This window comes from Myotis yumanensis, unplaced genomic scaffold, assembly GCF_028538775.1.
Source record: "Myotis yumanensis isolate MYYU_CA2020_CCGP unplaced genomic scaffold, mMyoYum1.0.hap1 SCAF_3, whole genome shotgun sequence".
In the NCBI taxonomy this organism is placed as follows: Eukaryota; Metazoa; Chordata; class Mammalia; order Chiroptera; family Vespertilionidae; genus Myotis; species Myotis yumanensis.
Window position 1 is genome coordinate 174,827,662 of NW_027223754.1, and position 27,351 is coordinate 174,855,012.

The following is a 27,351-nucleotide window of genomic DNA, read 5'->3' on the forward strand; positions in this document are numbered from 1 at the left end:
TAGTAATCACGTGGGGATCCCAGAGGCAAACCTTAGCCCTAGAAGAGACGTGACTCTTCAGGGATCACCTGCCCGGGGCGCTACGCAATGGAGCTGAAATCATCCTTTGAGGGCTGGGCAGAGGCCCAGCAAGGAAACTAAAGTTGGGCGCGGCCCTGGCAGGTAGCAGCCTAGGTGATCTGGGGCGTGCGCGACCACCAGGTGTCCAACTCGCCAGGTGTCCGGGCTGGCCGCCGGCTCCGCCCCCGCCCCCGGGCTCAGTGCGCCTGTCTGGCGGGAGCCGCGCCACCTCGCCCTGGGAGGTTGGGCTCCAGGGCTCCCTTGGCCTTGGTCCCCTCCGGCCTCCCACCGGCGCTGGGGGCGGGGCCGAGCCGGCGGGGCGGGGGCGGGGGCGGGGCCGGGGCGGCGGGGCGGGGCTCGCACCAATGCCCCCGGCTCGTCGGCAGCTGCTTCACCCGCAGATCTCGCAGCAGGCGAGCGGCTCGGTCCCCTCCCGCGGTCCCATGGCAGACCCCGGCTCCGCCGCGGAATGCGGCTACATCCGGACGGTCCTGGGCCAGCAGATCCTGGGGCAGCTGGACAGCTCCAGCCTGGCTCTGCCCTCCGAGGCCAAGCTGAAGCTGGCGGGGAGCAGCGGCCGCGGCGGCCAGGCGGCCAAGAGCCTGCGGATCCAGGAGCAGGTGCAGCAGACCCTGGCCCGGAAGGGCCGCAGCTTCGTGGGCAACGGTGAGTGGAGCCCGCCACCCCCCTGCATCGCCCGACCCTCCTCCTTCTCCCCCTTCCCCCCCTCACCCCGTTTGCTTCGACTCCCTGCTTCCTGGGGGTGCGGGACCTGGTATCCTGCCCACCTGTTGCTCGCGGTCCCTTTGTACGAGCCGCCGCGCCTCGCGACTCAGACCGGCTTGCTTGGGGAAAACAGTCTTTTCTAAAATAACCTCCCACTCAGCTTTGTCCTGTATATATCAACGTATATTAAATGCACGTCTATATCTATGTGAAAGAATTCAGTCTAAGATTTTTACTCCTTCCTTAACCGGCTCCCCTCGCCGTCCTCCTCCCGCCCCGCCCCCCCTCGCCCCCCCCCCCCCCCCCAGGGGTCTTAATGGGGAGGCTCCGGGAGTCTGTAAACACTTTGAAATGCTGTGCTATGCAGAAAGTCGATAGGATCATTTTCCTAGGGGGAAGCGCCCCTCGGTTTTATTCGTTTTTTTAAAGAGTCTAAGGCCCCAATGAATATTTTGAAAAAGAAAACCTGAAAGTACTGGCGCTCCTACAAACTGTAAATTGGGATGGCGGTGCCTCGCCCAGGTACTTCGGGGCGCTCCACCCAGTGTACCGCGCCAGTGGTTGATCTAGGAAGTGAAAAAATTGGGAAGGAGGCTTTGGGCCAGGAACAGTCAGTGCCCCGCGGGGGGAGATGGGGGAGAGGAAGGGGACTTTGGCCGGGCCAGCCGCAGCACCCACACCCACACCCCCTCGGCCTCTCAGAGGCGAAAGGGGTTTTTATAAAGTAAAACATGTGTATCAGTAATTGATAGTCGGGGGAGAGGGAAGGTGAAGAAGATGGCAAACTAGTTCTACAAATTAGAAAACATGAAATATTTTCTCCCCTGCTAAAATCAGGTGATCGAAGCTACACAGTCCCATTTTTATTAGTTTTTTTTTTTCATTATAAAAGTATTGAAGGGTTATAGAAAAGAGAACAGGAAAGAAATCGAACAATGAATTAAGTTGGGATATCAGTTTGTTTCCTGCAATGTTGCACTGTTTCTCTAGGAAATAATTCGGCAATGGCAAATGGAGAACACATTAGGAAAAAGAAAAACGCTTGCAGGTCGGACTAGAAATTTAAAATAGCAGACCCTGGGAGGCCATATAGTTTTCAATTCGTGTAAAAGAATCCTAAAGGATCAGGCAGTCAATATTTACATATTTGAAAGGTAAACAGATGTTTGATGATTATAGTTAATGTAACTGAGTGTCTACTATGTGTCAAGAATTGGACTACATGGTTTATGTTCATTGTGTTATTTATGCCCCCCACTCCCCCAAAAAAGAAAATCTGTTAGGTAAACCCTTTAATCCCCATTGTACAGATGAAGACACTAAGCAGTTAGGTAAGACTCAGGTTCCCACAGATAGTAAGTAGCAGAACTGATATTTAACTTTCCAAGCCTGAATTTTTTAACTACTCATCAGTTATATTAAGCTTTTTGGTTATTAATACTAAGTAGGATCTTTATCAGACACTAAGTTCCCTCCCATTTTTTCCTTAAATAAAATTGAGGTGGTTCTGAGAGAGTGGGAGGTGTAGATAACACAGAATTGCCACAGTGCATGGAAAAAAACCTAAATTTATGTCTAGGAGGCTGACTAATGGTTTCAGGATAGCTGAAGTCAATTGTTGACCAATGGAGTCACTGCACCCCTTTAGTCTGTGCAGGTCCAGTGCTACACTAGAACCGAACTAGCTTCTGCTTGGAGACACAGGGATGCGCATTAGATCATCTTCCGTACCCTCTGAGGGTGGCTAGCCAGAAATAACAGGACGCCAGCTACGCAATAAATCTGAGGAATAGAGAAGGAAAAGGGAGCATTGCTGAGCATCGAGTATGTGCCTAACCCTATTTAAAAATATGTTTGCATTTTATTATATCCTTAAAACAATTATATGAGATAGACATGAGGAGTCATTTCACGTATGTAGAATGTGTTGGTCTCTCCACATTTATTGGACGCTTAGTCTCAAACCCACACATGATCTGTCTGTCCTCTCTACAGCATGATAAATTCATGTTGTTTCGTGAATTCAAGAACTATCAAATGAGTCTGTTCTTCATGAACGGCATTGAATTAAACATAGACTCTGCTTGCTTTAAAGCAAAGAGTTTAAGGTCTGAAGAAGGAAACCTACCTCTAAAAAAATGTATAAAATAAAACATGGTAAGTGACAGTAAAAAAGAACAGCTAATACATTATGGAGTTTAGAAGGATGAATTAGACCACTGACTGAAGGGACTTTGAGGAGCTGCTTGGAGGAATTGGGATTTCAGATTCCCCCAAGATTCAGTGGGATTGGACATAGAGAGGTTGCTGGAGAGAACACTTTAGGCGGGAATAGCAGGAATGTGTCATAGTTCACAGAATTGATATGATAGAGCAAAGTGCACTGTCATGATACTTCTGCTCTAATGCTAAGGGCAACTGGCTGAGTGGCTCTTCAAACTAAGGAACAAAGTGTTTGAAATACTTTGTTTGCAATGGGAGCTTCCCAAGCTGAAATGCACTCAGCAGCCTACACAGAAATGCAAGTCAGGCAGAGAGATAAGGCAGCAAACACCTACTTACTTTAAAGCCTCAGCTTTCTGAGACTCAAAAAAGTAATCCACTTGAAAGGAATTTAACATGAACGTGCCATGAACAATTACCAGAGGTGGTTCAAGTATGTTGTTTAATCCAAGTTCTTTGAAAAGGTCTGGGGGCTCTTGATGGTTGTATTGCATTTATTATTTCCGTATTACTGTCATGTCTCTAAAGTTGAAACAGACAAGCAATTGTTGAAACAGTGCTGGTCTGGAAAGAATCCTGTAGCAACACAAGAAATTCTGGGAAGAAATGACCCTGGTGTTGACTGTTTTTAGTTCCATGGGCCCTAGAGAATTCTGAATTGTTGACATACCTGTAAGATTGAGTCAGCAGATAAGCTGCTGAAAAACATGAGCTATATGGGGCTGATCTGCAAGGATCTTTAACCCGGTCAGTTTCTCTCTAGTGCCTTAATATTGGTGGGTGGTTTTCACTGTAAATCACTCTAACTCGTGTTGTTATTGTAAACTGTGCTGAACACTTTTAAAGTTACCTGTAACTCATGGGGGTGGAGGCAGAGGGGCAGAGGTGTACAGCAGCATTGTGAAATGAGTCTGTATTGTAGGGAGTTTTTAAAATTCTTTTGTAAAAGTCACAGAGAAGACATTTAAGGATTGCAAGTATTAGCAAAGGGAAAAATTTTAAATATCCATATCCTAGTTATTACACTTTGGGAATACTACCACTTTACATATTACACTGTCCCCCCCTGGGTGCCCATGTAGGAAGAAAGTCATGTTTTAAAGTGTTGTCTATAATACTTATAAAACACAATGAACAACAGTATCTTAATAAAATTTGCAACTTCTTTCAAATTTTACCTTAAAAACTTGAGGCATGCCATTTACTGAAATGGTTTCCTTGGCCAATATCTTTTGAATATCTGGCATCAGGGGGAATTCTGGAGAAAGGACTGAGAACTGGCTAAGGCAGCAAAAAGGCAATTGATAGGTATTACTGGGGAGAGGGAGTTAGACACTGTTCAAATCCTGTATGAATTCTTTTATTGCCAAAAAGGAATTCCAGGAATGAAGCAATTCTGGAAGCGAAGTGACTAGTCATTCTGAAGGTAGGAGAGATTAGGAGAGGGGAGGAAAAAAAAGAGTTCAATGATGAGGTGGTAAGGTCATGGCCATGCTGCACTGAATGAAAAGTGTTGGTAGTGCCACCTGATTTAATATTCCATGTCTGCCTAATATTGCCCAGGGTGACCTTTTGTCCAGTGTCTAGCAAATTGCTTGCAGAGAATTTTTAAAAAAAGTCTTTTGGTTTTTTTTTCAGAAATTCTTCTGATTATAATTAGTAGAAGGAAATAGAATGTTAAGACAATGCTGATTACAAAAAAATGAGCTCTTCACCCCTAGAAATGGTGAGAACACATCTTTTGTGGGTAAGGCAGGGTCTGGTAGAGAGGTTTCAGAATCAATGGAACAGTGTGTGATTGTAAATGTTCCTTGCCTATGTGTCACAGATAAGATACAGGAAATTACCTTAAGGAGAAGAAGACTGTTCACTCTGGCCTTTTAAAAGGCTCCATTAATGTTATCTATGCCCTGTGCTACTGGTTCCAATCATAGGAACACAGGGTAGCACACTTGAATTAGATATTCTAGGTATTTGTTGTTCACATTAGCTCATTCTCCTAAAGTGTTTTGGATATCAACTGTAAATGGCTTTCCCATATAATAAATTAAGGCTACACATATTTATATTATTTTCTCTTCAAATAGTTAACATTGATTTTACACTCAAATTGAATTTCTGGTCTGATCAATAAAAATTATTTTCTGAGAGGACACATATTATTGGCAACTTATCAATGATAATAATGAAATGTAATAACAAAATGTTGCTAAGACCTCTGGTATTTAAAAATCAGACTTGATTAATGTGACTTATAATAATACGAGAAGCCCGTTGCAGGAAGATAGCTCCTGTCTCTGCCCCTCCTACCCCTCCCTTCTCTGCCGCTTCTCTCCCGCCTGTCTCCACTACCTCGGCTCTGTTGCTTGGCTTCCTTCTACAGTGTCTTCAGTCTTTGCTCCCAGCTGGTATATGCAAATTAGCTGCCATATTTGTTGGCAGTTAATTTGCATATTGCTCTGATTAGCCAATGGTGGGTGTAGCGGAGGTATGGTCAATTTGCATCTTTGTCTATTATTAGATAGGATAATTTAGTTCTATCTCAGGTGACATTCAGGAATTTTAAGTTATACAATTCTGAGATTAATGTTTTCCAGCTATTTTGCATGTACACAAATATGTGAAGACAGAAGCACCATACTTCTCCTGGGGAAATAAACAGTAAAAGGCAGTACAAGTGGGATATACAAAATTAGAAAAAAACTTAATCTTTGTATTAGAATGAGCCATCTCACTCCCCTGCCTTATTAGGGTAAGAATAATAATAGAATTTCAGGTCCTCTTCCAATGGAAATATTAAGAAATCTATTGTGTATCTCTGTGTAATGCAGTTAATGATGATTGGATGATTGAATATGGGACATAAAAACAGTTGTTATGTTCTTAATAACTTAAAGATGAGCTAGGGAACCCAATATGTAGCCTTAGAGAAAAATGCATATTTACAAAAAAGAAAACACAATCACCACTACCATTAAAATAATTCACATATTTATATTCTTGGAATAATCAGCTTTAGGCTTTAACAATATTAATTGGCCAAAGCATGATAACCAGATTTCAGCCATTCCTTTATTTTCAGAAGAAAATATTGCTCATTAGAAGTTTAGTAAATTGTTCCCACTAAATCTTAAATCTCAGTAATACAACCATGGGATGGGGTTGAGAAGGATCACATCAGAATTATTGTATCTTGATTACCTTTTTTTCTTTGAAGGAAACAAACAGGAACTTTTCTTGACAGATAATCGGAAGTTATTATAGACCACCAAAATATTACAGATAAATAAACAAGCCACACAGAGAAGAGAATGAGAGTAAATATATATTAACCAAATGTCTAACTAATCTTGCCAAAATGAGCATAGTCAGCTTTCTTAGTCACTCAGGAAGAAAGTCTGCCTACATTTGGGAGAAATTTTTCTTCCCTATATGTTTCCAGAATGACAGAGAAACAGTAGAAAATATTTGAGTATCTTACATGTACTCCAAGGCAAAAACACACAAGCAACCACTTTCCTCACATTTTGGCTCCATGGTGGCAAGCCACAGGATACATGTCGACCTGAAGCATTAAGTGTCAACTGAATTGTGTGACTAGCAGATTTTGAATGGACAAGGAAATATGACTCATCAACAATTAACGTGTCAACTGCTAATGCAGGACTGTACTAGACATGGAAGTAAAGGATGTGAGTCTTCATGTTGAGGAGGTAAAAATTTACTGGAAAGATAAGGTAACCTCTTCCTGTTTCAGTCTGGCCTCACTCCAATCCATTCTCCCTATAGCTACTAGAGTAAATTTTCTGAAGTCTCATCAAACCATCTTCTGATTTATTATCCTTCTGATTCATTTTCTTGCTGTTATCTGCAAGAGTAAAATCCTCATTCAACATGGCATTCCAAAGTCTTCATGATCTAATGCCTGCAACTCCTCAACTGTCATCCTATCACCACTACTCCCACGGCCCACCAAACAAACATGTGCATTTATCTTACATGGTGTTCTTACGCCTACCCCTACCCCACTCCTCCCTCCCTTTTCTGGGCCTGGTTAACTCTTGCAAGCCCCTCAAAACGCAGTTCAGTTGTGTCCTCCATGGGCAGCCTTCCCTCACCCCTCCTCCACCTCACAGTATAGAAGGAGATCTTAATACAAGTTAAAGATTCGGTCATTATGAGTCACAGAAGATGTTTCAGCAGAGGAGAAACATGGAAAATGCAAAGGTTTTCTGAAACCACACTTGGCAGATTTGGTGGATTTAAAAGAGAAGGGATAGAAGTTGTGAAAATCAGTTGGAAGGAAAAAGGTTAGCCCTGGCAATTGAGAAGCTATAGAAATATGATGACTTAAGACTATTACAAAACCTGTAGTGAGTTTTATAAAGGAAAAAAAAATAAATTTGTGAGTTCTAAAAATTCATCTTTTTGACTGTTGCATCACTGTGAGAGTATAATGTGATACTTGTCATTACAATTCTAAAGTAATCATTATGGGGATATCTCAGCAAGTGAATTGGTAGGAACGCCAAAGGAGACAAATTATACGAATTAAGAGATTTAGCCATTTCCAGGCTGTAGCAATGTAGTGCTTAGCCAGTGCTAAGTTACCAGTTTATAATGACAAATTCTATAATCACATATTCTGGCTCCTCAAACAAAATACATTTATAGCCACCAGCACTATGAGAGGGACTTTTTAATCTGTATTTTTTTTGTAGTTATCTATTGCAGTAATTTGAAATTGGCCCCAAAATGCCATAAACTGATACATCAATTTGATAACCTCAAATTGCTTAGGGGGCTCCTGAAAAGTAAGGATTTTTGGTGGCTGGTTGGTATATCCATTGACTAGTCACAGAGTGGCACATGGAGCATGTGGCCCATTCTCCCAAGAGAGCTGGTCTGTCCCTGGCATAGTCAACTTTGTTGGGAGGCAGCTATGCTCACTACTATGCCACCAATGCCAACGGCTGGTATATTCAACTTAGTAAGAAATCATAGGCAGTACTATCCCGGCGTACCCCTGCTACACTGAATTGTTTCTTAGGGTTGATTATGTGAGCTGTGTTAACTGTAATAAGAATTACACAATAATCACTACTGCACACATTTTGTTAATTTCTCAATAATGTGAAACATCATTAGACTTTGATGTGCTTTAAAACATCTTTTCACCATTGTTTTTGAAACCAACAACTTCTACTCGTTTGCCAGCCTGAGCAAGTACCTACCTGGCTGGGTTCTATGCAATGTGTGAAATTGTTGCATATCTGGTCATTTTTCTTATAAAGCAATAAAAGAAGATAAAGGAAGTTTGCTTTTTTAATGTAAGTCTGGGGAAAAGAATCCTGTATTATATGCCTCACAGACAAACAAAAATGTGTCACCAACTCGGAGAGTCCTGATAATATGGTTCTTGATGGGTCCTAACATATTTCATATTCTCTTTTAAGTTACTGGTAAATAACTCTAAGGAGCCACAGAAATATGAATTGCTATACAGATTTCTTCTAGTAAGTTTCAAGATGCCATGTCTTACTTGTAATGGCATGCCCCCAATTTTTCTCTAATGGAAGAAGTGAAATATTTGTAAGGTATGCAGAGAAAGAGTGCTATTATTACCTAAAGGTTCCTGTAGAAAGACCAAGTACCAGAGATGATAGTGTTTAGACCTCCAAGTTCTCTTTCCACCAAAAAGACCATTGTGAATCCACACTGTGAAGGCAACTGCATTTGAGCACAGTTAAATGTAGCATTTATTATTTTATTTTACATTTTTATTGATTTCAGAGAAAAAGAAAGTGGGAGAGAGAGATGGAAACATCAATGATGAAAGAGAATCATTGATCAGCTGCCTCCTATAGGCACCACATTGGGGATCAAGCCCACAACCAGGGCATGTGCCCTGACCGGGAATCAAACCATGACCTCCTGGTTCATAGGTAGATGCTTAACCACTGAGCCATGCCAGCCATTAATTTAAGTGTAGCATTTAAATTAATACCAGCAGTGAATGCTGACTGATTTCTATGCATACATATTTCCCCCCAAATCAATACATGGCCTTTATTGCATCTTTAAAAATCAAGGTAAGGCTGAGGAATCACCTGACATCTTGTTGTTTCTATAGCTGGACAATGTAGATCTCATTTATCAGCCTGCTGACCTGTTCCTTTTTCAGAAACAGAGATACCATCCAAATATTTTCTGATATCCTTCTTTTTAAAGTTGTGGCTTGTTGAATCAAAGCAGCTGAATTTTATACAAGTTCAATGTCAGCTCCTTAAAAAATGTATTCATCTTTCTGGGCTTGAGATACTGAACAAGCAATGCCTGACCTCACCCGAACCCTGCAGATGTATTTTTCACCCAAGAAATTGTGGGTTTCAACCAAAGAACCATTCTCCTAAATAACAATGTTGGTGGGGAGTTGAGCGTACACAGACCTCATATTGTAACGGAAACCTGGTGTAACACCCTTGTTCTGTACAGGACAGCAGATAGTGCAAATGGTAGCTCATTTGTCAACCCAGAACCTATTTTTTTTTCCCAAGGAAACTAAGTTCTACATTTATGTGATTGAAGTCCCTCCACGGGGTGCCTTTGGGTTCCTTCACAATAACTGTGGGTCCCTTCCAAGTGATGTTGACTTTTTCTGGAATGTCGACAGTCTGATTGCAGAGAATGGTCTTCATCTACTCAATAGAGGTGGCAAAATCTGTGGCATACACTTAACAATACCTGTTTCCTAAGAATTCCTTGTCCCTCCATCTCTGTACATTCTCCTTTTAGAGCTCAGTGTGAACCAAGCAAATTAGTTTTTAACCAGGCTCAGAGGGTGCTAGATGCTTGAAAGAAAAGATGCTGTGCTGACTATGAATGCTATTCTCTTCTCTAATAGAAGGTTATCTAAAGGTTTTGTTTCCTTGTTTGTTTAGCAATTCCCTGTCATCTACTTACTTTAAGGCAGTGGTTCTCAACCTTCCTAATGCCGAGACCCTTTAATACAGTTCCTCATGTTGTAGTGACCCACAGCCATAAAATTATTTTCATTGCTACTTCATAACTGTAATTTTGCTACTGTTATGAATCGTAGTGTAAATATCTGATATGCAGGATGTATTTTTGTTGTTACAAATTGAACATAATTAAAGCATAGTGATTAATCACAAAAACAATATGTGTTTTCCAATGGTCTTAGGTGACCCCTGTGAAAGGGTCGTTCGACCCCCAAAGGGGTCGCGACCCACAGGTTGGCAACCCACAGGTTGAGAACTACTGCCTTAAGGGAAGCTGTAGTTGATTTTTTAAATGTGCCCAATATAAGTAATGGTGTCAAAATAGAGGCTTCTCATTGTGGTTTCATAAATGTATTTGATTTATCCAATTAGGAAATAAAACTGCTCACAAAACCTACAAAGAAAAAACTGATTATGGAAATCAACTTATTTTTTTAACTCTAAAATAATCCATTATTTTGGATAATGCATAGGTGAACAGAAATCAAGATATTTTCCTACAAGCTGTTTGGGTATAGTATATCCCTCAGATTAATATTCAGACTAGGAAAGAAAGAGAATTACATTGTCCTGTAAGGTCTACTACACCTCTGCCATCTTCTGAGCAATTTGTAATACTTCCTTCCATCAAAACCAGTCCCCTTTAGCCTACTCCTCCAGCCCCAGCCCCACCCCTACAATTGCTTTGACCAGAATTGCTTCCTATTTGGGGAGGGTGGAGTTTAAAGTTGTTCTGTAACTGCTTCTTTTATTTCCTTTAAAGTGGGTTCCATAAAATGTCCATGGTGTTCTCAGAAGAAAAGGTTTGGATAATTTTTCCTGAGTTAATATTAATTTGAAATATTCCCTATAGGTCATTACCTCCTTTTTGGAAACACCAAAAATACATAATGCATGATGCAAGTGAAATGAATGGCAAAAAAACCCCACTATAATGTTATTCTGATCCTCAGTGGCCCGGTCAATCAAAAATATCCTATTTGACTTTGTGTGGTGGACACACAATGCAATATACAAATCATGTATCATAGAGATATACAATTGAAACCTATGATCCTATTAATCAGTATAACCCAATAAATTTAATAAGAAAAAATAAAAAAAAATACCAGAAAAAAAATCAAATTCAATATCACTGGTAAAGTTACGAGAATAAAAGCTCTGAGGCACAACACAATGTAAAGCTTGCATACTAGCTTATTTCTCCTTCTAGAATAGATTAATTCAAGAAAAAGTGTGAAATATAAATTTTTTGTGATCCAAATTCTGTTGTAAAAACCATACCTCATTTTTGCATGTTGCTTTACATTTTAAAGCATTTGAATGAGTGCTTTCTCAGATAAACCTCTTTCTCAGCAACTCTGTTAGTAGCTGGAATTGAGGGAAACTGAGGCAGCTCAGTGATTTGACCAGACACATAGAATGCAGTAGAGTGGAGGCTCCAGACCAAGTCCACAGATTTCTTTGGTTTAGGGAAGATGCCCACCTCCTTTTGTGAAGCAAATGAATCCTTTGAAATATAGCCACACGCTCGTTTTCCATGTTAGAAAATGTGAGTTTCCATGTTGGATATATTTAAAGCAGGGTGCGCTTGTATGTATAGTATGTTTTTGTTTGCTCTCATTTCTATTTTTGGAGAATAATTCATGGCTGAATTATTTCATCTGTCCCATAGTCATTATTATGGTATATAATATTTTATCCTCTGACCGAACAGAAAATAATGACTTGCCTTAAAGAGATTAGTTTCCATCCTGATTAATACTTACCTTTTAAGAAAAAATTCCACCTTGTTCAAAATTTCTTTAAAATCTTAGAACACGGTTGCTAATTCACCTTTAATCCGCTATACTGATCTCAAACGCATGACTGTCTAGGCAAATTAATCTGCATTATTTGTCATTTGAGATTGGCCTTTTAACCAGAGAAACCATCCTTTGTACCAGCCTGCAGGTTGAATATCAGGAATCACAACTTCTCTGGAAAAGGAAGAGAGTTTGTGGTTTAAAGATCCAATCTTATTTTATTCCTGTTACCAACCCCGTTGTAGATACTTTGGGAACCAGTAAACCGGTTTCAATTCATACATCTGAAAATGCAAGGAGAAGCTTCCTTATAAGGACTTGTGTCAGCAAGTAGAGAACTAATATTTGCAGAGTATTTTGAGTTGCTCAGGCAAAGGTTCTAGAGCAGGATTGGGGAATGTCTGGCCCAAGGGCCTTATAAGGTCTGACCCTGCCAAGGAATTAGGGGGGGAGTTAATTAAATGTTTGACCAAATATAGCAGGCTAATTTTTAAGTTGATAATTTTGTATGGCCCGTGAATGATGTTATCAATATCCAAATGGCCCTTAGCAGAAAAAAGGTTCCCCACCCCTGTTCTAGAGGAAGGAGAATGATCGTTTTTTGGTCTTTATATCAAAAACTATGATGATAATCTCTTCAAGGTTTCATATTTGACAATTCCAGAAAAGTCGCCATGCACTTAAACAACAGAGACCAGTGGAAAGGAGGAACCCAGAGTTCAAACCTGATATTAAATCTCTTTGCAATTTAAAGCAGGTAATTTGTTTCCCTATTTATCAAGGGAAATGATAATAGCTGGCTCTGCATCACAGAATATTGAAAAGAAATACGTAAAATAATTTGAGCTCCTGAAAGAAAAGTAATATTGGAATGTAAGGAGTTCATATAAATTGCTTTAAAAAGCCTTACAGCCCCCAGCAACAACGTGAGTTAAACTTCTTACTTCAACAGGCCCGCTTATAAAGTTCAATGATTAGCTATTTTGATAGACTACACTGTTTCCCTGGGTCCTGATCAAAGATTCTTACACATTTTTAAAAATATATTTTATTGATTTTTTACAGAGAGGAAGGGAGAGGGATAGAGAGTTAGAAACATCGATGAGCGAGAAACATCGATCAGCTGCCTCCTGCACACCCCCTACTGGGGATGTGCCCGAAACCAAGGTACATGCCCTTGACCGGAATCGAACCTGGGACCCTTTGGTCTGCAGGCCAACGCTCTATCCACTGAGCCAAACTGGTCAGGGCGATTCTTACACATTTTAAAAATCCTTGCAGGAATCTTAGTTTGAAGATGCAAATAGCCCTCTAAACCCACCCCCACCCCCACACCCCCAAGCCCCCCACCCCCAATAACTGTTTATGAATATCTACTTGTTCCTGGACACTGCAGGGACGCCAGGCTAGAGGGACCCATTGAAGAAATGTTGAATTCCTAAATTCCTTTCATCATCTGCCATTTTAGTATAGAGTAACAGGAATTAATCGTTCTGGCAGCCATCCATATATGCCATTAGGATTTTCCCATTCTGGATTGTCCCTGCCTTTCATATATTTAGTTTTCATATAGTCTAAAATTCTGAACATGGATAACCTTGAACTACTTTTTTTTTCTTTATTGATTAAGGTATTACATATGTGTCCTTATCGCCCCATTGCCCCACCCCCACCTCCCCCACTCATGCCCTCACCACCCTGGTGTCTGTGTCCATTGATTAGACTTATATGCATCCATACAAGTCCTTTGGTTGATCTCTCCCCCTTACCCCCACCCTCCACTACCTTCCCTCTGAGGTTTGACAGTCTGATTGATGCTTCTCTGTCTCTGAATCTGTTTTTGTTCATCAGTTTGTGTTGTTCATTATGTTCCATAAGTGAGTGAGATCATGTGGTATTTATCTTTCTCTGACTGGCTTATTTCGCTTAGCATAATGCTCTCCAGTTCCATCCATGCTGTTGCAAATGGTAAGAATTCCTTCTTTTTTACAGCAGTGTAGTATTCCATTGTGTAGATGTGCCAGTTTTTTAATCCACTCATCTACTGATGGGCACTTAGGCTGTTTCCAAATCTTAGCTATGAACTAATGAGCTAATGTGCCACTATGAACATAGGGGTGCATATATCCTTTCTGATTGGTGTTTCTGGTTTCTTGGGATATATTCCTAGAAGTGGGACGACTGGGTCAAATGGGAGTTCCATTTTTAGTTTTTTGAGGAAACTCCATACTGTTCTCCACAGTGGCTGCACCAGTCAGCATTCCCACCCAGTAAACTAAACTACTTTTTATTAAAGTAATAAATTTAGTTTCTTATATATCAACTGACCAATAATTTTCTTCCTCACCATAACCTCTGTAGAATAGGCTTCTGTTTTATTGGAGGGGGGCAGAGTTTAAGCACTCCCCTGCCACTGCTAACCCCCTCACCACACCCCACTGCTGAGGACTCCCTGGTTCCCAGGCCTTTCAGAATTAGAGCCAGCATATTCCCTGGACCTGCTCAGTTAGCCTCCTTTCCCATACCAGCAGGACCTTTGCAGCCCTGCCACCCTGAAAGTCTGGGATGGATTTGGGGTGGGAGTGGAGGACAGAGGGAATGGTGAGTGGGGGCAGAGTTAGGGACTTCGGGCAGCCTGAGCAGGAGCTGGAGGTAGGCATTGAGAGCTCAGCCCTAAGGCCACTCACAACCTTTGCTCTGGGGTCTTAGAGAAGATTCCTTTCCCCCATTCATTGTCCCAGTTTTAGGCATTTTCTGTCATTGAGGTTAAAAGTTAAGGGGCTACTTGACCTTTTACCATCCCTTGTGGAGAAATCAGCCCCCTAGAAATCAGGCCTGGCTTACCTCAACTTCTCTAGTCTTTAGAGTGACATTTACAAACCTGCACTGCCTCCCCCAGGACCCCTCCAGGCCTAAAACTTGTTTACCAGCCAGATTGTTTAGCTCCAGGAAATAAGACACATGTACAGGCACATTTTGGGATGGATTCATTCTTCTTAGTGCTCTCACACAACAGCAATCTCCATTCCCTCCTCTCTCAAAATAACTTGTGAATCTATCTTTGAAACATTGACTTTATAACAATGTATTGAGAAAATATGTTGGTGTGTTCCAATTGTATTGGAAAGAAAAATCTAGACTAAAATTAGGGAATCAGAAATTTCCTAGGTTTTAGAGATCTTTGATTATTTTGACCAGCTTGTGTGTGTGTGTGTGTGTGTGAGAGAGAGAGAGAGAGAGAGAGAGAGAGAGAGAGAGAGAGAGAGAGAGAAAGAAGGCAGTGGGAGATTATAAAGGAACAAATAACAAGATGGGAGAAGGATCAAGTTGTAAAAGATGGTGACAACACTGTCTTCCACCACCTGCTCCTCAGAGGAGTGCTTTAAGAGACACACACATCAGCTGAGAGTCCCTGTGGGCCCCCAGGACTGAGCAGGAAAGGCTGTGTTCACAGCAGAGTGGGCTGGCTGTTAGATCACCAAACTAAGAATGAGCCAACCCAGCTCATTCCAAAAATGTACTCATTTGTAGGGCAGAGGCCTCGCTCTCAGACTGCCAAATACCTCCCTGCCCCTCCCCCCCACCCCCGGCCCCAGGCTTGGTCTTTGGAAGCTAAGTGGTCCTTGTTTACTTTGACCACACTGAGCCACCTTGTTGTTTATACAAGCTATCTTATCTAGTATTGTTGAGTCACCCTTGTATTTATTGCCTACACCTACTGCCTTCTCTGGTAGCTTCTGGGATCCTGCCCTGGGAATAGAGTTCTCTGACTTAAGAAGCTGAACTTTTTTTATTTTTTGAAGTCTATTTTTATTGATTTCAGAGAGGAAGGGAGAGGGAGAGAAACATCAATGATGAGAATCATTGATCAGCTGCCTCCTGCACACCCCCTACTGGGGATCAAGTACACAACTCGGGCATGTGCCCTGACTGGGAATGGAACTGTGACCTCCTGACTCATAGGCCCAGGCTCAACCACTGAGCCACACCAGCCAGGCCAAGAAGCTGAATTTTTATAGTATAGACCCACCTAAGCTAATCAGTGATTCCCAGATTTCTCAGCATATTTTATATTTGTAAAAATTTCCTCTCCCCTTTCTTCGCTTTCCTTTAAAATATTTAATTATATATTTTACTTTTAATTCAACTTTTATTTCGAAAAGCTTGTAGATAATGCTGTGATAACAACCTTTCATCCTTTGCTACATCCAAGGATAATGTTACACCAGCACGTAAAAACACCAATATAAATCTAATACTTGCTTTTGGCCTTAATACTTACACTTAAAATATGCTACTGATATACAGTGTTTACTACATTATTTTAATGTACGTGCTTGATTGCAGGAAATCTTCACCGAGCCAGCAGTGTTCCTGAGTATGTCTACAACCTGCACTTGGTGGAAAATGACTTTGTTGGCGGGCATTCCCCGGCTCCTAAAACCTATGACAGGCGAAAGGTAGGATGCCAAAGAACGCGACACTAGTTATCAGAAACATTTTCCATCTCCCACAGATTGGTTTTTAATGCTGCCTCTCCGAAATACTGCTACTTCCTAAATGAATTATGGGAAGATTGATTTTGTGTGGACACTGTAGAAAACTGGACATTGAAACAGCCTCAAATCCTGGTGCCAATAACGCGTCAAACCAGGTTAACCACGTCTTGTGTAGAAACAGATTTTCCCCAGAAAGGGCCCAGCTTCTCCAGGTGATTCAGAGAAAGGGACCCCTTGTGTAAGAGTCCCGGGATAGTGAGTCTTCAACAGAGATGGAGACTGACTGAGGCCTCATTTCACCTTTCTCTCTCCCTCGTGCAGTCAGGCATAACCACGGCGTACGAAGGTCGCTGGGGGAGAGGCACCGCGCAGTACAGCTCCCAGAAGTCCGTGGAAGACAGGTCCCTGAGGCAGCCTCTGCGGAGACTGGAGATCTCCCCCGACAGCAGCCCCGAGCGGGTCCGTTACTCGCACAGCGAGTACCAGTACAGCCAGCGGAGCCAGGCGGCGCACACGCTGCGGCACCGCGACAGCCTGCGGTCCACCCTCCTGCTGCCGCCCAGGTACGCCCGCTCCGAAATCCTGGGCTTCACGTCGGGGGCCGCGAGCCGCCAGCGCTACTACGACACTTACCACAGGCAGGTCCAGTACGGCTCCGTGAACGACTCCGTGTTCGACGGCGCCCCGCCCAACCCCGTGGCGCGGGCGTACCCCCGGCCCGGGACCAGCCACAGCATGAGCAACCTCCTGGAGAAAGAGAACTACCTGACGGCGGGCACGGCGCTCGGGCAGGTCAGGCCGCTGCTGCCCCTGCAGCCCGCCGCGCACAGCAGGGCCGCCCGGGCCTCCTGGCATCAGAGCTCCTTCCACAGCACGCGCACGGCGAGGGAGAGGGACGCGGGGCCCAGTGTCGCCGTGGATGCAGGCGGGAGGAGGACGCACCTGACCGCGGGCCAGGTGGCTGCAGGAAGCGGGGCCGTGCTGGCGGAGAGAGCCGTTTTCACCGACGCCCAGCTCAGGTGAGGCCCCTTCTCAGTCTGCAGTTCCCACGGCTCCCCCCAGGCCGAGCTGGCACTTCTGAGGCTGCAGAGAAAGGTGTTCAGAGATAAGTGTTCCAGGAACGCCTTTGCGGGCAGCTGCGAAATTGACAGGTTAGCCTATTTACCTCGGGGACAGAGGCCAGGCCGCCTGCTCAGAAGGCAGCCTTGGAGGGAAATGTGACAATCAGTCCATCTGTTACACTTCCAAATTCGATGCTGGCTGAAGGGTTGTGGCTCCCTCTCGGCTCAATGAGCGCTAACTCCAGTAGACCAGGAAATGGATCATTGCATGCATATTCTTGAAATAAAGGAAGGAAAAAGGCAAAACGGCGGTTCCAGGTGCTGAGTGAACCTCAGATGCTATTTTGATAACTACTACCACAGAAAGACTGATGGCTAAGCAAGGCAGCTAATTTTTAGATGTCTCCTTCCTTCTATAACCGATACATTTTTGTTTTAAAGAATGTTTTAATTTAAAAAAAATTGATTGATTGATTTTAGTGAGAGAGAAAGGGAAACATTGATTTGCTGTTCCACTTATTGATGCATTCATTGATTGGTTCTTGTATGTGCCCTGACCAGGGAAAGAACCCACAACCTTGGCATTAGGTGCTCTAACCAACTGAGCTACCCAGCAAGGGATACTTCTTTATTCAGTGATTTGGAGGGTATTTTTTGGCAATACCAATTAATTTTAAAAATTGAATTTTCAAAGTTATTCCTTTGCCTGTCTTACTTTGGCTTGACTAATCTTACTTTGGAACTAAATCCTATTCAAATTTAATGCTGGGGCACAAATTTTATAAACTGAGGAAAAAGTTACATAGAGAAAGGTTTAAGAAATGGATGCATGATTAAGTTACTAGGTCCTGAAATAATGATGTATCATTATGGTAAAATATTAAATATATGATTTTTGTTTGATTTTTAATGTTGCTTAGTGGCAGTTGTCACCTTTAATTATCACTTTAAGTGACATTGTACAGTAAAATCATTGACTCTGCAGGTACTGCTGATAGTAGATGATAGGGCTAGTCTAAACTCAAAGCAGGAAATATTTTTTATAACCTTTTCATAATCCCACCAAGTTTTCCTACCTTTCAGCATGGCACATAAGGCCCATGTTTTCCCCTGCTTATCACTCCAGTCTCATCTTTCTTATCTTCATCCTTTGTCACCACCCTCCCCACACCACCCCCACATAACACTCAAACCACTTGGAACCTCTTTTATTTCCCTTAATGGAAGATATTCAAGCATATATTTCCTTTCTTCTTCCATCTAGCTACCTAGCTACCTAGCTACTTACCTACCTGTCATCCCTTTCCCCCCAGTAGCTCTGATTTTGCCTGGCTTAGCTCAGATACACCTTTTCCCTGACCACTCCCCTCTCAGTCTAGTCTAGGTGCCCCAGTTAGCTGCACTGTGTGACTGTCTCTACCAGAATAATATATTATGGTTATCCATTTACTTAGCTGCTCTCCCTCTAGACTTTGAGCTTCTCGTGAGTGTGTCTTATCTTTATATTCTCAGCACCCTAAAACAGAGGTAGGTCCATAATAGTCACTATGTAAATGAATGGTGAGAGAATGAAGGAATTAAAGAAGGGAGAAATTAAATATAAACTCTTTCCATCTTTTATTACCCACATTCTGGAAGAAGTATTAACCACACTATTTCAGGTCATTGTTTTAACAAATAGGGTACATTTTATTAGAATAACTAGAGGCCCGGTGCACAAAAATTTGTGCACTCGGGGGGAAAGGGGGTTCCTCAGCCCATCCTGTGCCCTCTCCCAGTCTGGGACCCCTCGGGAGATAATGACCTGCTGGCTTAGGCCTGCTCCCGGGTGGCAGAGGGCAGGCCCAATCCCTGGATGCAGCCCCTGGTCGGGAGTTGGGGCGCCGCCCCCTGACACGCACAGAGCAGGGCCCATCAGGGGGGTTGGGGCTACATACCCTGTCACACACACAGCAGGGCCCAACAGGGGGTTGAGGAGCTCCCCTTCTCACTCACAGAGTAGGGCCAATAGGGGAGTTGGGACACCGCCCCCTGTCACACACAGAGCAGGGTGGATCAGAGGGTTGGGGCGCTGCCCCCTGTCATGCACAGAGCAGGGCCCATCAGGGGGGGTTGGGGCTCCATACCCTATCACCCACAGAGCAGGGCCCATCAGGGGGGTTGGGGCTACATACCCTGTCACACACACAGCAGGGCCCAACAGGGGGTTGAGGAGCTCCCCTTCTCACTCACAGAGTAGGGCCAATAGGGGAGTTGGGACACCGCCCCCTGTCACACACAGAGCAGGGTGGATCAGAGGGTTGGGGCGCTGCCCCCTGTCATGCACAGAGCAGGGCCCATCAGGGGGGTTGGGGCTCCATACCCTATCACCCACAGAGCAGGGCCCATCAGGGGGGTTGGGGCTCCGTACCCTATCACCCACAGAGCAGGGACCATCAGGGGGTTGAGGAGCTCCCCTCTGTCACTCACAGAGTAAGGCCGATAGGGGAGTTGGGGCACCGCCCCCTGTCACACACACAGCAGGGCGGATCAGGGGGTTGGGATGCCGCCCTCTATCACCCACAGAGCAGGGCCGATCAGGGGGTTGGGGCGCCGCCACTGTCACACTCAGGGCAGGGCCGATGGGGAGGTTATGGCTCTACCCTGTCACACACAGAGCAGGGCCCGTGGGGGAGGAGGTTGGAGCGCCGCACCCTGTCACACACAGAGCCGCAGGGTGATCAGGGGGTTGGGGAGCTTCCCCCTATCAGGCACAGAGCAGGGCTGAACAGGGGGGGTTGGGGCGCCTTCCCCTGTCAGGAACAGAGCAGGGCGGATAGGGAGGTTGTGGCCCCTCCCCCTGTCACACACAGAGCTGCAGGGCGATCAGGGGGTTTGGGAGCTGCCCCCTGTCACGCTGATCCCAGTGCTGGGAGGCATATTACCCTTTTACTATATAGGATAGAGGCCTGGGGGGCCGGCTGGTTTGCCCTGAAGGGTGTCCTGGATCAGGGTGGGGGTCCCCACTGGGGTGCCTGGCCAGCCTGGATGAGGGGATGATGGCTGTTTGCAGCTGGTCACACCCCCTTCAGGGTGGGGGTTCCCACTGGGGTGCCTGGCCAGTCTGGGTGAGGGGCTGAGGGCTGCTTTCAGGCTGATGGTTGTTGATTGAAGCTCCCAACGGCTCCTTTTTTTTATTTTATTCTGGGCCAGCTTTAGCTCTGGCTCTAGCTCTGAGAGCAGGTATCTGATTTGTTTCGGTTCTATAATCGAAACAATGTATAACTTCAGCTCTGAGATCCCGGGCCTATATTTGTTAGAATGTTTCAAACTGCCAGCTCAGAGCCCAGCAAGGCAGGCAGGGAACGTTGGAATCTGCAGTCCCTGGAGCAAGCAAGCCTCATGTTCGCTTCCAGCTGCCTGGCTGCCGGCTGCCATCTTGGCTGACAGTTAATTTGCATAAGGATATGCTGATTAGCCAATGGGAAGGGTAGCGGTCGTACGCCAATTACCATGTTTCTCTTTTATTAGTGTAGATTATATTTCAAAGAAGAGAAGGAACACTTGGGATTAAGAAATCTACACTAATAAAAGAGAAAAATGGTAATTGGCGTACGACCGCTACCCTTCCCATTGGCTAATTAGCGAGATATGCAAATTAATCACCAGCCAAGATGGCGGTTAACTGTCAACAAAGATGGCGGTTAATTTGCATATGTAGGCACAATGCAGGAAGGCAAAAGGAAAAGCACAGAAGAAGCCCCCTGGCACTGACAGTGATCGGAAACCCAGGGGGGAGCTAAGAGCCGGGGGACAGGGCAAAGGCGGCCCTGCCCCCCAGCCATGATTGGAGAATCCTGGCCTTTGCTGCACTGGCCAGTGATAGTGGGAAGTAGGGGTGGAGCCAGTGATGGGAGCTGGGCAGGGGCGGAGCCGCGATCCTGGGGTGGCTGCAGCTGTCTCCGCTGCCCGGAGCACACTATCAGGGAGCGGTTGAGCTGGGTTGGGGGGGGCGGCTGCAGCTGGGGGTCCCCGCTGCCTGGGCCTAATGCCTCGGCCAGAGGCGAAAGGCCCAGGCAGGGGCGGAGCGCACGATCGGGGGGCAGCTGCAGCCTGGCAGGGCGGAGCCCACGATTGGGGCGGCTGCAGCTGGGGGTCCCCACTGCCCCGGCCCAATGCCTCGGCCAGAGGCGTAAGGCCCTAAGGCCCGGGCAGGGGCGGAGCCCACGATCGGGGGGCGGCTGCAGCGAGGGTCCCCTGCCCAGGCCTAACGCCTTGGCCAGAGGAGGCGTTAGGCCAGGGCAGGGGCGGCTGCAGCTGGGGGTCCCCGCTGCCAGGGCGGAGCCCACGAAAGGGGGGGCGGCTGCAGCTTGGGCTCCCCGCTGCCCTTGCCTAACGCCTCAGCCAAAGGTGTTAGGCCCGGGAAGGGGCGGAGCTCACAATCGGGGGTGGCTGCAACTGGGGGGGTCCCCTGCCTGGGCCTAACGCCTGGGCCAGAGGCATTGGGCCCAGGCAGGGGCGGAGCCCACGATCGGGGGGCGGCTGCAGCGAGGGTCCCCTGCCCGGGCCTAACGCCTCGGCCAGAGGAGTTGTTAGGCCGGGGCAGTGGCAGCTGCAGCTGGGGGTCCCCACTGCCCGGGCCCAACGCCTCGGCCAGAGGCGTAAGGCCCGGGCAGGGGCGGAGCCCACAAAAGTGGGGGCAGCTGCAGCTTGGGCTCCCCACTGCCCTTGCCTAACGCCTCAGCCAAAGGCGTTAGGCCCGGGCAGGGGCGGAGCTCACAATCGGGGGTGGCTGCAGCTCGGGGGGTCCCCAGCCCGGGCCTAACGCCTCGGCCAGAGGCCTTAGGCCCGGGCAGGGGCGGAGCCCACGATTGGGGGAGGCTACAGCTGCGGGCTGAGGCTGCATGGGCGGCGTGGGCGATCGTAGGGAGCTGGGGGTCCCCTGCCCACCCTGATCTGGGACACCCTTCAGGGCAAGCCAGCTGGCTCCCACCCGTGCACCAGGCTTCTATCCTATATAATAAAAGGGTAATATGCACATGCAATTTTTTTCCCCAAATATATTTTATTGATTTTTTACAGAGAGGAAGGGAGAGGGATAGAGAGTTAGAAACATCAATGAGAGCGAAACTTTGATCAGCTGCCTCCTGCACACCCCCTACTGGGGATGTGTACGCAACCAGAGTACATGCCCTTGACGAGAATCGAACCTGGGACCCTTCAGTCCGCAGGCCGATGCTCTATCCACTGAGCCAAACCCGTTAGGGCGGTAATGTGCAAATTGACCCTAACAGCAGAACGACTGGGAATGACTGGTCACTATGAAACGCACTGACCGCCAGGGGGCAGATGCTCAATGCAGGACCTGCCCCCTGGTAGTCAGTGCACTCCCACAGGGGGAGCTCTGCTCAGCCACAAGCCAGGCTGAAGGCATCACATTGGCGATGGTGGGAGCCTCTCCTGCCTCCTCAGCAGCTCTGTGGATGTTCAACTGCAGCTTCGGCCCGCTAGCAAGTGGACATCCCCCAAGGGATGTATCACTGCCAGCTTAGGCACAATCCCCCGGGGAGCAGGCCTAAGCCAGCAGGTGGACATCCCCTGAGGGGTCCCAGACTGCGAGAGGGCACAGGTTGGGCTGAGGGACCCCTGAGTGCACAAATTTTTGTGCACCGGGCCTCTAGTATAAAATAAAGGGAAAGATATCTATTGACTAGAGCAGCAGTTCTCAACCTGTGGGTCACAACCCCTTTGGAGGTCGAACGACCCTTTCACAGGGGTCGCCTAAGACCATTGGAAAACATATATATAATTACATATTGTTTTTGTGAGTAATCACTATGCTTTAATTATGTTCAATTTATAACAATGAAAATACATCCTGCATTTCAGATATTTACATTACGATTCATAACAGTAGCAAAATTACAGTTACGAAGTAGCAACGAAAATAATTTTATGGTTGTGGGTCACCACAACATGAGGAACTGTGTTAAAGGATCGCGGCATTAGGAAGGTTGAGAACCACTGGACTAGAGGCTTAGCGCACGAAATTCTGGCACGGGTATGGTCCCTAGGCCTGGCCTGTGATCAGGGCCACCTTCCCCGGCTGCCCACAGCCGGCCCCGCCCCCTGCCGCCACCCACTCCTGGTTCCCTGTTCATCATTGGGCAATCAGAGCCTGCCGGCTAGAGGGAGGGACCAAGAAGTCAGCTGTTCCTGCCCGCTCACCAGCCCCGCCCCCACCGCAGTTCACCCTCTGTGTGTGGGCTGACCGGTGGGGTGGAGGCCTTGGCCTGGTGCTGCCCATGTCCCCTGCCACCCACCCCTGGTTCCCTGTTCGTCATCGGGTGATGGGAGCCTGCCAGCTGGGGGGAGGGACCTGAGAGGTGGTCAGTGCACCTCGTAGTGACTGGTTGACCAGTCATTCTGGTTGTTCCACCATTAGGGTCAATTTGCATATTACCCTTTTATTACATAGGATGATTCCTAAAGTTGCCATCCTAGAGATCAGAAACCATAGAAAGGAACTCTCTTTGAAAATGTTGCTTTCTACGGAAAAGCAGAGATATTGCCTATAATGAGGCAAATAGGTGATCAAGGTGCTGTGTATGCCTGACTCTCTTCCCTGCTTTGGTGTGCCCCTGGCTCATGTCAGTGTCTCAGGCTGTCCCCTGTGAGTCCTGCTGCTGGGGATGCTCTTCTTTGTGTTGTCTCGAATTTCAAACCTACCCAGCCCCTATTAACTTATCTTTATTGTTGAAAGTATTGCAGATGTCCCCCTTTCTCCCCCATTGACCGCCTCCACCCTACACCCCTCTTTGGAGGTGTAGCCCTATCCTAGTACCTGGGAACCAGCGTGCAGCAGGGCTGTGCTGTTAGCCAGTGGGGACACTGGTTGCTGAAGGATTGCACACATAAAAAAGTATTGTTTGTTATTTACTACTAAATAGTTCATATTCTGACCAGGGATATTTTACACTGCCTCCTCTTAGCGTTTTCATTTACATTGACATCGTTTTAATGTATTCACTAATAATATATTGAAAAGACTCAGTTCTAGAGAGTATGTTCAGGGGATAATGGGTCCTGATCCCCTCTTCCATTCCCAGCCCCATTCCCAAGCCCCAATTCTGCAGATTTTAGGAAGTGCTTGATGAGTGAGAGTGAGGAGGGAGGGAAGAAAGAAGGGAGGGAGGGAGGAGAGAGGAAGAAGGGGATGGAAGGGAGGAGTGCTGTAGGAGAATAGAGGAGGAAAGGAATAGCTCTAGCTGGGAATAGGTACACAAGAAAGATTTCACAGAAGTGAGGATATTTGGGTTGAATCTTGAAGAATAGCTAAGAATTAGGCAGAAGGGTGGGCTTTCTAGAGAAATCAGGGAGTGGTTTGTGAAGAGGCATGTAGTGTTAAGAAAAGGATTAAAAGTCACATGTGATTGGAGGATGGGGTGGTTGATCAAAGGATGGTGAAGAGGGGATTGAGGATGGTAGGATTTGGAGCCAGACTGGGGTCAAAACATAAGCTATGGCCCTGGCCGGTTTGGCTCAGTGGATAGAGCGTTGGTCTGCGGACTGAGGGGTCCCGGGTTCGATTCTGGTCAGGGGCATGTACCTTGGTTGTGGGCACATCCCCGGTGGGGGGTGTGCGGGAGACAGCTGATTGATGTTTCTCTCTCATCAATGTTTCTAACTCTCTATCCCTTTCCCTTCTTCTCTGTAAAAAATCAATAAAATATATAAAAACAAAACAAAACAAAAAAACACCCATAAGCTATGTTTTAGAGTTGGGCATCACAGACAGTAGCAAAACAGAAAATTGATACCCTAACAGCTGTAGCAAACCTTCTATTGAGGAAGTTTCATTTAGTTTGGGAACTATTTTTGATGATAAAGAAAAATGGCACTAGATTGGCTAGGAGTACATGCAGAGCCTCTTTGTGAATCACGTTCAGGAAAATAAAAGATTCAAATAATGGAATTATTTTTGGAAATTCAAACTCTCCTGAGTCATTTATGATTTATGAAGTGGATTAATGGTTGAATCTTGGGGGGGGGAAAAGCTATTCCAATGCTATGAGTGATCTTTTATCAATTAAAACACCTGCAGTGGCAGATGCTAAAGACTTAAAATTGCCATTAAAATGAGACTGGTAGACTTTTGGTGTCTCTGTAAAGGCATTGGAGTCTATGCATGAAAAATATTTCCATCTCTTTTAAAAGGGTATATATATATACTCAAATTCTGGTTTTAATGGTAATAGCCTGTTTTGGGGGTTTTTTGTGGGTTTTTTTTTTTACCAGTTAAATTAATTCCTCAGGCACAACATTTTAAAATATGAGATCATTATATAATTCTCAATATAGATGCCAGAATTGTTTTCTGCCTAATTTTTAATGCTCTTACACTCATGAGGTAACATTTCTGTGTTTGAACATGTGTTTCAGAGCAGTAGGTATTAGTTTTTAGTTATGAGGCTCACTTATCCCCTCACCTATGCCACATCCACCCTACACAAATACAACAGTCACAACACAACACATACTCACATCTGAATACGTGTGCATATATTGTGCATTAGTCTGATACAGGAGAGAATTTACTTACTGTGCTTGCTAGAAGATACTGGAAAACACCCTCCCACAGAGTTTACAACCTGGAATGAATCAGGCATAACCCTCTTTGAAGCCAAAGCAGGGTCATAGGTTACCTTTAAGACATGTTTTTAGCTACAATTCTAAGATTAACAGTTAGTGTCCTGTTGGTGTCACAGAGTCAATGCTTAAGGAAGCACATTGATAATAGACTGTCTAATCAGGTGTCCTTCGAGGCAAAAATAAAAGGGGAGAATGCAATGTCATTCTATGAGGCATTTGCGAGTTATTGTTTATTTTTTTACAAGTAGCATTTTAATTGTCCTCAGTAAATTATCCTCTCAATGTCAAACTGCCTCAGATTTTATCACCACTATAAATACCTACAATTAGTAAAGAACAAAAGTATGCTACTAGCTAGACATAATCTCAGTATCATTACAATAGCAAAGGAAATGAAAACATGATGTGTATAATATTTTTTAGGAAAATGCATATTTGTAATTGCATTAAATCATTACCTTTCCTGATAGATTTTTTCAAACCAGCATGACTTATTTTAACAGAACAGACTCAGTTTTCCTGGCTTTTACTGTTTATATACTATTATACTCATTGAATAAGAACACTTTTTGAATGCTTTTTTAGAAGCTCATTTTTAGCTGAAATAATAGATTCTGTGCAGCATTGAGAAAAATGTAATGATTTTTTAGGAAAGGTGTTTTCTTTACAGGTGAAACATTACCGAGGTAGCAATAATTTTTTATTCCTGTGACCAGATTTCTTTTAAATTTTACCTAAAGTGTTATTGTGCCTTTAAAGTCACTTTTAAGATGAAATGCTCACATTGTCCATATTTATCTTAAACAGAGTTCAGTTTCTTTCTTTGGTCTATGTTATGATTCTGCTCAATTCACTGATGTCTTCTGAGACTAGTCTGACCAGAGCTGGAGTATTTTTGCTTCTAGCTTCCTGTACCTTCTGATCTCAGATTCCGATTTTTTTCTTGGCTGAAGAAGAGCCAAGACTCAGATGTTTTAGGTATTTCCTGATATTAACCAAGTCATCTCTGGAAGATCAGGTTGGTAGGCAGGAGGGAGCAGGTGGGAATTTTGCTGAACCTGTGACTGTTTGTCTAGGAATGCAGACCTGGAGATGACCCTGGAGCGGGCCGTGAGTATGCTCGATGCAGACCACACACCACCCGCCAGGATTTCCGTGGCAGCCACCTTCATACAGCACGAGTGCTTCCAGAAATCTGAAGCACGGAAAAGGGTGAGTAGCATCTCAAGACTATTGCAAAACTACATTTCTAGTGGGGGGATTATAGTTCAAAAAGGTGTGCAGTGAAAACTGAGTTTCTCTCCTACTCCACACCCCAGCTTAC

At 45.1% G+C, this 27,351-nt stretch overlaps 1 protein-coding gene across 1 annotated transcript in view; it reads left to right on the top strand.

Moving 5' to 3' along the window:
* The first annotated feature begins 486 nt into the window (after positions 1–486).
* PKP2 (plakophilin 2) overlaps positions 487–27,351 on the top strand; it is an 83,292-nt gene continuing 56,427 nt past the window's right edge. Inside the window, exons 1-4 of the mRNA XM_070410453.1 lie at positions 487–726; positions 16,184–16,296; positions 16,657–17,354; positions 27,104–27,239. Coding sequence (XP_070266554.1) covers positions 504–726; positions 16,184–16,296; positions 16,657–17,354; positions 27,104–27,239 — 1,170 coding nt within the window. The 5' untranslated portion in view covers positions 487–503. The remainder of the gene's footprint in view (positions 727–16,183; positions 16,297–16,656; positions 17,355–27,103; positions 27,240–27,351) is intronic.